This window comes from Spermophilus citellus, assembly GCF_964194105.1.
Source record: "Spermophilus citellus genome assembly, chromosome: 6".
NCBI lineage: Eukaryota > Metazoa > Chordata > Mammalia > Rodentia > Sciuridae > Spermophilus > Spermophilus citellus.
The window spans coordinates 36,936,358-36,949,977 of record NC_138187.1 but is presented as its reverse complement, the minus strand read 5'-3'; the positions used below and the strand labels follow the sequence as shown (position 1 = coordinate 36,949,977).

General features: G+C 49.0%; 1 protein-coding gene across 6 annotated transcripts in view; it reads left to right on the top strand.

The window, feature by feature from the left end:
• The window catches only part of RNF216 (ring finger protein 216), a 133,061-nt gene extending 122,051 nt beyond the window's left edge, over positions 1 to 11,010 (top strand). For all 6 annotated transcript variants that reach the window (XM_081298702.1, XM_081298701.1, XM_081298700.1 and 3 more), the window contains 2 exons: positions 7,342 to 7,411; positions 8,025 to 11,010. In XM_081298702.1, the coding sequence (XP_081154828.1) occupies positions 7,342 to 7,411; positions 8,025 to 8,344 (390 nt within the window). In that variant the 3' untranslated portion in view covers positions 8,345 to 11,010. The remainder of the gene's footprint in view (positions 1 to 7,341; positions 7,412 to 8,024) is intronic.
• The last annotated feature ends 2,610 nt before the right edge of the window (positions 11,011 to 13,620 follow it).

Below are 13,620 nucleotides of genomic sequence, written 5' to 3'. Positions count from 1 at the left end.
TTCCACAAATGCAGGAGATGGCTGAGAAGTGCCCACAGGGTCCTTAGGCCTTACAGAGGACCCTCGCTGGACAACAACTCCACTGAGTAAGTTGCAGAGGGGCCTGTAGATCCTCCACCTTTGACCACATCCCAGATTGAGTTTTGATATTCTTGAAGGACTTTATGAAAGCAGAACAGTGTTTTGAGCATGTGTATTTGTGCAGTTTGTCTTCAGCAAATCCCAGCAGGCCCCAGCCTGAGCAGTTGACCCTGAAGAGAATCAAAACATGGCCACATTCCACCCGGCCTCCAGGTCCTTTTGGAGGAGGTGCTCTGGACAGAAAGGTATTTGGGTGCTAGGCCTCTTTTGACACAAGGAGGCTGCTATAGTAGCCAGCAGCCAGCCTGGAGCCTGTGAAGTCCAGCATGTTGTCCAGCTCATGCTGTCCAGTCCAGCTGCACAGCATGTGCTTCTCAGAGCTGATCTTTCCAGGCCTGAATCTCCTCCTCCCCCACCATTTCCTGTTGCAGGGAGACAGCTGGGGGTGGGGGTTAGGGTCTGCTGTTGCTGAGGGATCTGCAGCCGATCTGAGAATAATTTGAAACTAAATCTTGGCTCTTTGGAAGCCTTTCATGAAGTCATTGCAAGTTTATTAACAACAGCTGTGGCCACACCTGACCTGGATCTCAGTCCCAACCCACTCCCAGAATCAGAGGGGAAGAAGCAGTGTGCAATCCTGGGTCACCATTAGGGAAGATAAAGTTAAAGGAAGAGGTGTTGCATCCTTCCCTGTGGTCACAGGAGGCTGGTGAGCAAGCAGGCCGGTGGTCCGCCCTGGTGACCAGAAGTGTTGGAAAAGAAAGGCTCAAAAGGACTTTTGAAAGGCTGGTGTTGTAGCTCAGTGGTAGAGCGCTTGCCTAGCAAGTGTGAGGCCCTGGGTTGGATTCTCAGCACCACATATAGATAAAAATAAAGGTCCATTGAAAACATATATATATATATATTTTTTTTTTTTTTTTTTTTTTAAGGACTTTTGAAAGGCTTTGGCAAGAACAGCTGTGTGCCAGTGCTCAATGTCAATCTTGGGAACCATCAGTTGTATCTGGTGGTTATTGTTAATATCTGATCTGTAAAAATATTCTCTTTCCCCTTCAGCCACTTGCAGTTTCTCTTCCTGCATTTTCTCCTGTTCAGACCTTGCTGTGTGAACAGAGCTATGGGACTTTTCTGTTGAGAGACAAGGGAAAGGTGTGTGTTTGGTTGGTTTGGTTTGGTTTTCTATTTTTAATTAAAACCTCTCTGAAGATTTCTTCCTCACTTCCTGCAAATTTCTGGAGCAGCTGGGCCTCTGCCTTCTCCCCTCCCCACTCACCCCACTTGCACGTGAAGCAGGCCTGCCAGGGCCTTCTGTGTCAGGCCCAGCACTTTTCTGTATCCTGCTGAGCTCAGAGGAATTCAAGGGAAGGAAATAAACCCTCTTCCCTGTTAAGATGCAGTCCTCATTTCTTTATGTAAAGTACTCTTCCAGATCTGCTGAATAGACAAGATTTCACTCCACTTTCTGCTTTGGTCACCATGGAGTAATTCAGACACTTCTCTCCCAGTCCTCATTGGGATTCCTTGAGATCCAAGAGTTCTTCTAAGATGGCCATGGGTGTATATTAATAGGAGCACTACATACGTGGTTTCACTGCCACCCAAGCCTAATGTGTTGTCACACCCAGTCTTTTGACAAAAGACCCTGTCTTTATTGGGACACCTTAATCACTTACCACCATCTGCTCCCTCTCATATCGGCCTCAGAAAAGAACCATTTGGTGGATCTATTTGAAATTTTTTACCAAAAGCCAGGCACAATGGTGTAGATCTTTAATCCTAACAATTTGATTGGCTGAGGCAAGAAGATCTCAAAATTGAGGTCAGCTTCAAGAACTTAGCAAAATCCTATCTCAAAAATAAGAGAAAAGGGGGATAGGGTTGTGGCTCAGCAGTAGAGCACTCACCTAGCATATGTGAGGCGCTGGGTTCGATTTTCAGCACCACATAAAAATAAAGTAAAGGCATTGTTCCTACTACAACTAAATATATATATATATATATATGTATTTTAAAAATAATAAGAGGAAAAAGAACTGGGGATGTAACTCAGCACCCCTGAGCTCAATCCCCAATACCACAAAAGAAAAGCAGGGGAAAAGTTTTTATCTAGGGCATGTAAGCTCAGACCTCCTGCCCAGTCCCCACTGATTTTAACAGGTCTGTGCACCTCTGAACCTTAGCGTCCTCTTGTGAAATCCCTTCTAGACTCTTGTGTATGAACTTTTGCTTTCATGCAGCTTAGCAGGTGCAGAGCATGGTCTTCCAGAATGAAATTTAAGTGGATTTGGTTTTGGTTTCAGGGGTTGTTGTTGGTTTGGTTTGGATTTGAAGGTTTTGTTCTTGTTTTGTTTTGTTGGTACCTGAGATTGAACCCAGGGGTGGGTGCTCTAACACTGAGCCACATCCCCAGCCCTTTAAGACAGGTCCATACTGTTTTTTAGACTGGCTTTGAACTTGCAAATATTTTCTGTATTGAAGATACAGACTTGTTTTTCTTACTATTACCCAAATAATTCAGAATAGCAACTATTTTCGTGGCTTTTACATTTAAAAAAAAAAACATTTTTTTTTAGTTGTTGATGGACCTTTATTTTATTCACTTATATATATGCAGTGCTGAGAATCGAACCCAGTGCCTCACACATGTGAGGCAAGTGCTTTACCACTGAGCCACAACCCCAGCCTCAGCTTTTACATTTTATTAAGTATTATACATAATCTAGTTATTATTTAAAGTATACTAGAAGATATAGTATCATATATAACTAAAAAAAAATCAGTAAATTCTAAAATAAATAAGTATACTGGAAGGGGCTGGGATGTAGCTCTTATTTATTTGTCTGTCTATTTATTGTAGTTGGACACAATACCTTTATTTTATTAATTTTTATGTGGTGCTGAGGATCGAACCAGGGCTTCACACTGCTAGATGAACACTCCACCACTGAGCCACAAACCCAGACCTGTAATGACCTTTTTTAGTGAATAAATTCCACCCCTGTTTTTTTTTTTTTTTTTTTTGGCAGAGAAAATTTTCTTGGGACCCTCTGGCATTCAGGGGTTCACCTCATGAGAAATGTCTCAGGCAAGGAAGCCTTCAAGTGTTATTTGCCGACCTGGGGATAGGCTGAAATCAATGGTCATGAACATTACAGGTCAGAGGTGACAGTGGTGGACTCTTGTCTGCAACTCAGGTTTCTAGCTCAACTCAAATGAGGCTTGTGGGGCTCTCCTATTCCCTGCTCCACTATGGGCAAGAGGGCTCTGCTGGCTATTATCCAAAGGCCACATGCCAAAGAAATCTGTCAGAACCATTGACTTGGGACATCTTAAGGAGTGGCATATTCGCCATGGGTGGCAAGCCAAAGAACATCAGAATTATTTGTGAGGATATCAAGGAGCAAGGCCCCTTTTCTTTCTTTTCCTGCTGCTGAGCTTCTGAAGCTGTGTCTTGCTTTGTTTGTTTCTGCCACTTCTGGTATTTAGTGGAGGCCACAGAATTATGCCCATCCTGAGGAGAAAGAACCCTATGGTATTTTGGCAAAAAGGTAGTGCCTGGGGTCTCCTTCCCCAGAGGCTATGATTCAGAAACCAGCAATTCCTGTGGTCAAGAGCTTAGGCATTGGGTCTGGACTGCCTAGAATTCTGATCTGTAAGGTGGGATGAGTTCATAATGCTTTGCTAGCAGAGAGGTTGTGAGACATTTGGAGCAGGGCTGCACAAGCACTCTCGATGTTACTGCCGCTGTACTTGGCACTCTGTGAGAGGTGAAGGGCCTCTTAAAACAAGCCTGTTTTAGAATGTCCAGCCTCCACGTTAGGTAGTGAGAGTGGGGCTGGTCCCTGAACCCAGACCTGGAGCTCCAAAGTCATATAGGTGTTCCTGTCCATCACGCTCACCATGGCCTCGCTGTACAGAAGCCAGTGTCACTTTCAGTGGCACAGAGCATGAGCCCCCATTGCTCACCTTTTGGCTGAGCAACTTCAGCCCTAGTTTCCTGTATATAACTCAGTCCAGGGGGAAGAAAGGGGTTAGGCCTCTCAGTCGTCATCTTTCCTCCTATTGTTCCACGTTTCCAGCTTCTCAGGGGTGTCCTAGATTTGCACCAGGCCAAACGCTTTCCCACTTTGCCCCCCCCCCATGCCCATCATGACTGGAATGTCTCCCGAGGGAACTATCCTCCAGAAGAGACTCAGTTGCCATCTGTCAGCTAGCCCATACCCAAGGAGGGCTATGATGAGTGGCCAAAATCTATCTGAACCCAGTCTTCTCCCTTTTTTTTTTTTTTTTAACCAATATAAGATAAAATTTGCCATTTGTAAGTATACAGTGTAGTCTGTCTTTGCTCTTGACTTGAGGAACTTTAAGTGCTGAAGGGGAACTGCTTATGAAAGAATCTTACACACCAAGTAAAAGCAGAGTGTCTTCCCTTAAGTCAAGCAATCTGGCTGAAGTGTCAGTATTTTTTCTTTTTTAAAAAAAAATTTTTTTTTTCTTCAATTCAAATTGCTAAACACAGCATCCTGTGACTCAAACCATTTGGAGAAAGTTGAAATCTGAGACACCTAATCCACTGACAGTTGACTCACAAATTATGGTAAAGTCATGTTGAACACCAGAACTTTTTAGTGAAATACAGACTGTTTTTAGATGCTACAGGCACTGCCAGATTCCCAAGACAAGGATTGAGGCAAGTGGTCTCCAGGCCCCTTGCCAAATCAAAAGCTTGCTCAGAACTCTGGAAGGAATGGAGAAAGGCAGTAGGGGGCAGGGTGTTTCATTCCTGTGGACTCTGAGGCCACACCTCGGAAGAACTCTAGAGGCAAGCCGGGACTCTGCCCGCAATGAACCTCTGCACTGTCCTACTGAAGCTGTCAGAACTGGGAGAAACTTGGCTTGTACCCGCCTGTGCCAGAGCCTCAGCCTTCCCAGAGGTGCTCTCAGCTAGGATTTATCCAGGAGGCTGGGAACCTGCCACAGAAAGCCTCATGATAGAAATGAGTACGGCACCCACATGCTCACCCTCAGCGGCCTGCCAAAGGGGAATTCTCTCCAGTACCTCATGCTCTATTCCTCCTGACTCGTGTGTCATAAGAGTCTTCACTGCTGTGAATTTACCCAGCACTGACCAGACCCATGCAGGATGCCAGCTAAAACTGGTCACAGCACAGACCTTGGCTCCACGAGGGGAGGGAGCACAGCTGCCTCTCTTATGTCCTCAAAGTGTCTAGGACAGTACCTGGTGCACAGAGGGCTCCAAACACAGGTCTAGTGAAGGAATGAACGTCCCCCTGACTTTCAGCTCACATAAGCAATGGGAACAAAGGAATCTCAAGATAACTGCAGATTATCTCTAAGAAAACTATTTGAATGACACTGTGGATGGAAGAGATAATCTTTGTCCCAGTTCACCACCTAACTTTCACCCTAACTTTGAGCAACTATTTTTCTCTGGGACCTCATTTCTGTGCCCTCAGCAAATTGAAATGGATGATTTCTAAGGTGCCTCCTTTTTTATTTTGAATTTTAGTTGTATATGGACACAATACCTTTATTTTATTTATTTATTTTTATGTGGTGTTGAGGATCGAACCCAGCGCTACTCACTTGAGAGGCAAGTGCTCCAAGCTCCACCGCTGAGCCACAGCCCCACCCCCTAAGGTACCTTCTTGTGCCATCAAAGGCCTTAGGTGTCCCAGGACTGATGGGCTCAACTACATTTAGGTGCAGGATAGAAGTAATTTTGAGGTGTGATAATGTGGTACTAATATGAATATGTGGCCAGAGTCAGGACACCTATCTTACTTGAACAATAACGAAGCTACTGAGATTTTGAAACTCTGTGGAAATATGAGGTAGAATTGCAGAATTACAAAAGGCTCGGTATTTCCAACATTCTGGTATTAAAAGCAATTGTAGGGCTGGGGTCATGGCTCAGTGGTAGAGCGCTTGCCTAGTACATGTAAGGCACTAGGTTCAATTCTCAGCACCACATAAAAAAATAAAGATATTGGGTTCATCTACAAGTAAAAAAGTTATATATATATATATATTTTTTTTTTTTTTTAAGTAATTATAGGGGTTGGGATTATGGCTCAGCAGTAGAGCGCTCGCCTAGCACGTGCGAAGGCCTGGGCTCACTCCTCAGCACCACATAAAAAATAAATAAATAAAGGTATTGAGTTCAATAAACAGACATGCTTTTTAAAAAGGCAGTTATAGTTTCCCCCATAAATAGATAGATAGATAGATAGATAGATAGATAGATAGATAGATAGATAGATGCCACTGAGAGACAAACATTGGGGGCATCTTCCAATCTGGTTTCCATTTGTTTTTCTTGAAACATTTCAAGTTTCTAAAATCTGTATTTTTTTAGTTCTTCCGCCCCTTAGTGATGAGGCTTCTCTTTGCTGAGACCTATACATGCACCACCCACTCAGTCCTCACGACAGCCCACTTCAGAGAGGAAACCCTAACACTTAAGATATTTGGAATTTAGCTGGGCCAGGAAAGAAGGGCCCCATCTTCCTGGGATTTTTTAAACCCAGGGAATGTTCTTTTGGACCCACCGTGAACTAGAAAGCCTCTCTCTAACTCAGGGCAGCAGGTTGGCCCAGCACCGTCTCACAAAGCAGGCCTTATAGGGCGGGGAGGTATGTCCTAGATAGAGCAGCAGCCCAATTCTTCCTCCATGATACCTGCTGGCAAGTAGAGATGTGGGAGCTACATGTGGCACAAACCCAGCCACTAAGTGTTGAGTTTTGGAAGGGAAAACAGCGAAGTCTGTGGCAGAATTACCCTCTCACTGCTGTGCCTCCACCCCCTTTCTCTGCCACCCAGCCCATGCCAGAGTTCTGCAGGAAGCTGGAAGTAAAAGGCCAGCTTGGACCAGCAGGGCTGCACCCCAGCTCAGCTCAGGGAAAGGGCAGGACTATCTGTGCTCTGCACAAAGGCCTGTTGTACGTGGTTCAGACTAGGGACCTGAAATTTCTTGGGCCCAATCTCAAGCAGCTGCCTGCTGGGACAAACCCCCACCCAGCCTTTCCCATAGGCTTCCCTATGGGGACACCCCTGGTTGATGAACAACAGAGATGCTTGGGAATGGGAAGAAGTTGTGTGCAGCTCAAAACGCCGCTGGTCACTGGCAGAGTCTGGCCTCATCCCAGTACTGTCCAGCAGCAAGCCAGCCTCCCTCTCCCCATGGGCCTCACACTTCTAGGACCTGCAAACTCACTCTGCCTTTTGCTTTTACTCCAGGAAGATGATGAGAAGCTAATCGAGGAAATCCAGAAGGAGGCTGAGGAGGAGCAGAAAAGAAAGAATGGAGGCAAGTGCTTTCCCCAGCCACAGCCCCACGCCAGGCACACTCGGGATGGTGGAGCAGAGCACCTAGGGCCACCAGGGGGAGGGAAACTCCGACTCTGAGGGGCCACCATCCAGGTCATCGAAGCCTTGGATACAGTTTTGGCATCTCTTAATGGTGAGGAAATCCTAAGGTCAGATTTGAACTCCTCATACAAACAGAAGCCAGGCCTCACTAAGGAGGTGGTAGCTCCTCGAGGCTCTAGCTCTCAAGGAGAGTCTCGCTCTCGCTTGGGGACTACCCCAACCTGTACTGAGATGGATGAATGTGCCATTCTCTAGGAAACACCACAGAGTGTGACACTCTTGGGAAATACAGTTTGTCCTTGGCTCCTGGTACTGACAATTGGGCTATAGGTATTTCATGTTTGGCACTTGAGCTAGCTGCCTTGTAGAGAGAAAGAGTGTGCTGAGGGTCAGAGGTCAACCCTCAAAGCACTGCCAGCTATATCTAGCTGCCCCTTGGCTGCTCAGCTCTGGTGGGCCCCAGAGTTAGCAGGTACAGCCCTGATCCCAAGCGAGAGTCCAGCAGAGTTGATCCAACCTGCTCTCCTCAATTGAACCCTACTTCCTTTCAGAGAACACCTTCAAACGCATTGGGCCTCCGCTGGAGAAGCCCCCTGAGAAGGTACAGAGGATGGAAGCCCTCCCGCGGCCTGTCCCACAGAACCTGCACCCACCACAGATGCCACCCTATGCCTTTGTGCACCCGCCCTTCCCCCTGCCACCTGTCCGGCCTGTGTTTAACAACTTCCCTCTCAACATGGGCCCTGTCCCAGCACCTTATGTGCCCCCTTTGCCTAATGTGCGGGTCAACTATGACTTCGGTCCTGTGCATGTGCCCCTGGAGCACAATCTGCCCATGCACTTTGGCCCCCAGCCACGGCATCGCTTCTGACAGCTGGAGTCCTGGCCAGCCCCACTGAACCTGTGCCAGTGGGGGGTATAGGGCAGAGAACCCCCTGCCCCAGGCCAGGCTCCACCTTCACCCTCTAAGTAGGGGTGGTGAGTCAGCTTTTGAGGGTGGGCTGGTTTACCTTGTACTCCTCCCTTGGGAAGAGTCACTGCTTCTCAAAGTCTGGTGCCCTCTGGGTGCCTGTAAGGGAACTGGCCTGGCTCTTGCTGGTCAGTCTCCTCGCTAGTTCTGCCATTTTGGCAACCAGCACAGGGGCTCTGGCTCTACTCTGTCACTCAAGCCCCTGCAGGAGGAGACAGGTGGAGCTCATTTGTCCTGTTCCTAAGAGAATCCCACACAATTAAGAACTTTGCAGACCCGTTTGGCCACAGTGTAGTCAGGTCCATAATAAAAATGAAGCAGCAAATAGTGGCATTGGAAGAGAACTGAGACATCTGCATGGCCACCCTCACTAAGGCCCTTCAAGAGTGGCTGTTGTGCCCATGCCATGGCATATCCACAGTTCAGGGATATGGGTCCCCTGCTGTCCTATGCACTTGTGCTTCACCTGGGAGCCAAGTCCTGGGGCACAAGGCAGCTGTGATCATCTCCCTTGAGACTCCCAAGAGTCCTGTGTCTGGGGCTGCCTGCCCCTCACAGAGGTTCATAGTTGGTCCCAGTGAAAAGATAGTGGGGGCTGTGGGTCACAGCCCCTTGGACATTGCTGCGGTGCCATGAGAGGCAAAATGCTGTCCCTCCCAGTCCAGAACCCAGTGTTCCCACAGTGCCCCTTCAGGCCCTTTCCCCCTCCCTCCCTCCCTCCCTTCCAAGGCCCTCTCAGGTCAGGCAACCACAGAGAACTGTCCCGCACTGTGGGTTTGGTTTTGTTTATCTGAGCATTTCCTCCTGTTCACATATTTTGAACTGAAGAATTTTCCATGGCCTGCTATCTTTTTCTCATTCTCTGGAAAGTCAGGCTGAAATTGGCCACTCTGCACCAGGTGGCTACCAAGGTTGAACAGTCCTGACACTAACCAAACAAAATCCTTTTCCATTAGCCACCATAGAGGCCACCCAGACAGCCCAGTTCTAGGAGACATCACAAACACCCAGCAGGTGATGAACAGCTTTCCCTCTAAGGTGTTTTTGGGGGCTTCCCTGGGGTGTAGATGACCCTGCGGAGCCGTGTATTGTCACAGCCGACCTCTCTCCCTCTTCTGTGTTCTCTCAGTAGTCAGTGATGGAGGCTGGTAGAGGGTGAGGTGCTGGTACCAGGCACAGGGACAGCTGCCCTTCTCTGGGGTTGAGTCAGCTCTGGGCCTCTGTGTGGGGTCCTGCCAAGGCTCCGGCCCACTTGCCAAGCAGAGGCCCAAAGCTTCTGACTGCAAAGCTGAGATTGAGCCCTCCTGACAGCAGACATCTCTTTCTTATCCTGTATTGGCCATCCTTGTCTTTGTCATGTGGCTGTGGGGTTCCAGGAGGTACAAAGCACACAGAGTTCGGGGATGGAAAGCCCTGAGAGCAAGCAGTGCCACCACTCGCTTGCTGCCATCAGCTTCTCAGGTGTCTTTGAAGGATTCAGGTCTACTTGATACATTCTTTCTGCCTTTGCTCAGGATGAAAGTTTTGAAGACAGTTGGTCACCTGGACATGGGGTGGGGCACATGGGGAGGTGGCTCTGGAGCCTCCCAGTGAGCTGCCTGAACTTACTTCTATCCTGAATGACAGTGCCTTGGAAAGGTGGGCTGCTCACCACAGTGACAGGATCCTCTAAGTACCTTAGACACAAACTCATGTTCTCTGCACCTCCCCTGGAGTAGAGAAGGCAGCACACAGCCCACAGATGGGAGGAAGCCCTGGCACTGCCCCTCTGGGGCCTCTCGAGCTGTCCCTGTAGGCTGTGAGCCTGTTTCCAGCTGTGTGCCCCCACCACATAGCTCCATCAAGGGGCTAAGGCTGAGACAGGATGAGGAAACTGGCCATTTCTGTGGCAGCTGCAAGGACAGTCAGTGCAGTGCAGTGCAGGTGGTGCCCAAACTAGAGAGAGAGAGCGGGGGATCAGAATGACATTCTGCCTATGGCCAAAGCCAGTAATGTCCCCTTGGAGATGAGTTCAAGCTTCTGTGGCCACACTTTGCTTCAGGAGAGGGAACTGCTGCATCCCCGTCAAGGGCATCTGGTTCCACATCATGCTCCCCGAGCCGGGCTGCAGACTAGCACCAGAACCAAACGTCCAAGAGTGACCACCTCAGCTCTCCAGGCACCTCAGTGTCCAGGCAGACGGGGAAGGTGAGAGAGTTGCACCCATGCTGGGGCCAGAGCTCAAGAATCAGCCCCTGTCGCATCAAACGGGCATTTTCAATGCAGCTGACACCTTACCCTCTGGGGCACGGGGTTGCTTCCTGGGGGCAAGAGACTTCCTGGCCACTGTCCCAATCTATTTGCCTTAAAACTGGAGAGAGGAATCTAGTATTTGCACTTAGCAAAAGATTTAAAACTGAAGGAAAAAATGTGCATGATCTGTTCTTTGTACAAAAATAGCAAAAAAAAAAATTTAAATGTTTTTATTTACCTTCTGGTAGTAAAAATAGGTAAGATAATTCTGTTTAAACTACTGTGTGTAAAAAACCTGTATCATATGTAACTTGAATTTTTTGTAAATAAATGTTTGTGCACTCTACTCTCTGGTTGCATTTATCCATATGCACAGTCACACGGACACCTCTGGAATGGTTTCATCCCCTCTGCTCAACTGCAGAGGGGAACAAGGCAGGGTGTTCCAGCAGGCATGGAGGTGGGGGGCAGGGGGTCCCTGCTCAGAGACGGTCTCATCTTCTGGGAAGAAAGATCAAGGTGCCAGTCTTGCTTGGGTGGCTGCCAAGGCCCAGATGAGGCACAGAGGGTGGGTGGGTTGGCACAGAATCCCCTCCAAGAAAGTAGTCAGATCCTCTCTCAGGGCCCTTCCCCAGGTGAAGGACTTGAGGCCAACTCAGTCCTGGAGAACAGCCTGTGTGAGACCTCAGCTGGCCTGAATCCCAAATGCAAAGAAGAGAGAAGCCCAAGGGACAAGGGCTGCAAGAGCAGAGGTGCTGGGGTTGGCCTGCGAGTTCCTGCCCAGCTGGAGGGCTGTGGGGCTCGGGCTCACTGTCCCTCACTGGTGGCACAGCTTCTTCCCCACAATCCCCTGGGGTCCACCTGCCTCCCAGCACCTCCTTGCCACAGCCAAGCCAGGCAGGCATTGACCATAAGACCTGGGAGGGGGCCTTGGGCACAGGGGAGCTGGGGTCCCCAAATACAGGTGGATAGCACATAGCACTCAAAGACATGCCCTTTGCAATTTTTTTTCTTAATTTTTCAACATTTTAAAAAACTTTTGAAGTAAAAGTTTCAGGACAAGTTAGGATTTTAGCTTCTAAACAGGTCAGTGTGTACTTTGAATCAGCCCATGCTGTCCAGTCCTCATTCACCATCCAGGGTACCCATTAGCAGGACATTACAAGCTCTGCAGCTCGACCGCATGCGTGAGGCTGCTCTCCATTCCTCCTGGTCGGTCTCCAGCTCTCCCTGCCTGCCACAGCGGCCTACCCACAGGTGGGCTTTGGCCTTCAGCTTCATGGAAGTTTCCAGTGCCTGGCCCTGCTCTGCACTGGTTCACACACATCCATCTGCATCTCCTGCTCTTTTGATGTCTCCCACGTAGTCCCCTAGAAAGAAAGTCCAGTGCCTCCGGTGTTTCTGCTACCACACAAAACCTCCGTGGATGTCCCTGTAGAAAAGTGCAGTGATTGAATGCAAGGAGGGGCCCGAGGCTTGTCTGCATGTGTCGGTGTCTTCGTGACCTTTGCAAGGCCTTGTCCATACCCCAGTCACTGGCAAGAGCCTAACCGTGGGCAGTGGATTCAGCTCTGCACAGGACAGTCTCAGGCCATCAAATCAGTCCTAGAATCTGACTTCCTGTGGCCATCGCTTGTATCTGTTTAGTTTACTTCTTAAATTTGTTTCTTTCCACCTTCTTTAAATATAGCATCTTTTTGGTGAGGGTCATTTGCATGGGGTTTTTCACTTTTTTGTTGTTTATATATTTTTATTCTAATTAGTTATACATGACAGTAGAATGCGTAGGTGGTTTTGTGTGTGCGTGTTTGTTTTTTTGTTTGTTTTGTTTTGTTTCCCTGTGATACATAAACTATTTCTCATGAAGCCTGCTCTCGGCTTGCCTTCCCTTCCATCTTGAGGCTGAGATAGGAACAAGGGCTTCCCGGGCAGGATGTCTGAGCTCCACCCTCTGACCACCTCTGGCCAGGGCTCTCTTCACCTCTCTAAACTGGGTGCCATCACCCTGAGGCTGGTGTGCGACCCGCTTGCCCTCTGGTCTCATGACCCTTCGAGAAATGGCATCCCAGGTCTGCCTGCACCACCTTCTGGGTCAGGATTTAGTTGACAGTTCCTCTCCTTGCTTCCTCTGAGTGAATGCCCTGTTGCTCTGGGTTCCTCTCAGCGCATTCTGCCGGGCCAGTCCCTAAGCGGGCGGCAGTGGTAGTAATAGCTCCCCCTGGCAGTCCTGGGTGTGGCAGTGTGAGATCGTCCTGTGAGCCCTCCAGGCAAGGTGCTCTGGCCTGGTTCTTGGCAAGAAAGTGGGAACTGAGGCAGCATCCTGTGAGCATCTAAGACAGGACAAGAGGAGATGGGCAGAGTGACTGCTGCTGGTCATCCACACCAGGGTAGTCATCTGGTCCCTCCCCAGCTCTCCCTAAAATCCTCATCCAGGTGAGCCCAGACCCTGGCAGGCCAACAGAGCCATACCATCCCTTTTCGTGTGGCTCCTTAGGGACAAAGTGCTAGTCCCTGCCTGGACCAGCCCTACCTGCCTCTCAGACATCTGAGACCATAATTCCACCCTGGACCCTCTGGGCACTTGGTCCACCCACACCCCACACAGGAGCAGATCTGCTCATCTAGACCCAGGCAGCTCAGTTGGGCAGTTATGGGGCAGCCAGTCCCCAACAGAGGAGGGCAGAGAAACGGGCACCCCAAACACCAAGCAGGTGGGAGTGGGTATGCGGCAATGGAGGGAGCCAAGATGGGAAAGTTTCAATAAGAGGGTCCCTGGAACAGATGGGTGGCTGAACAACAGGTGGGAGAAGACCCCAACCTGGTTCCCTGTCTACCTGGAGCTTGTCCCCATGTGGACTCCATGGGAGTTTGATTCCATACATCTGATGGTTCCTGGAAATTGGGATTCTAAATCACTTCCTCAGAGATGAAGTCACCTGGGCCTG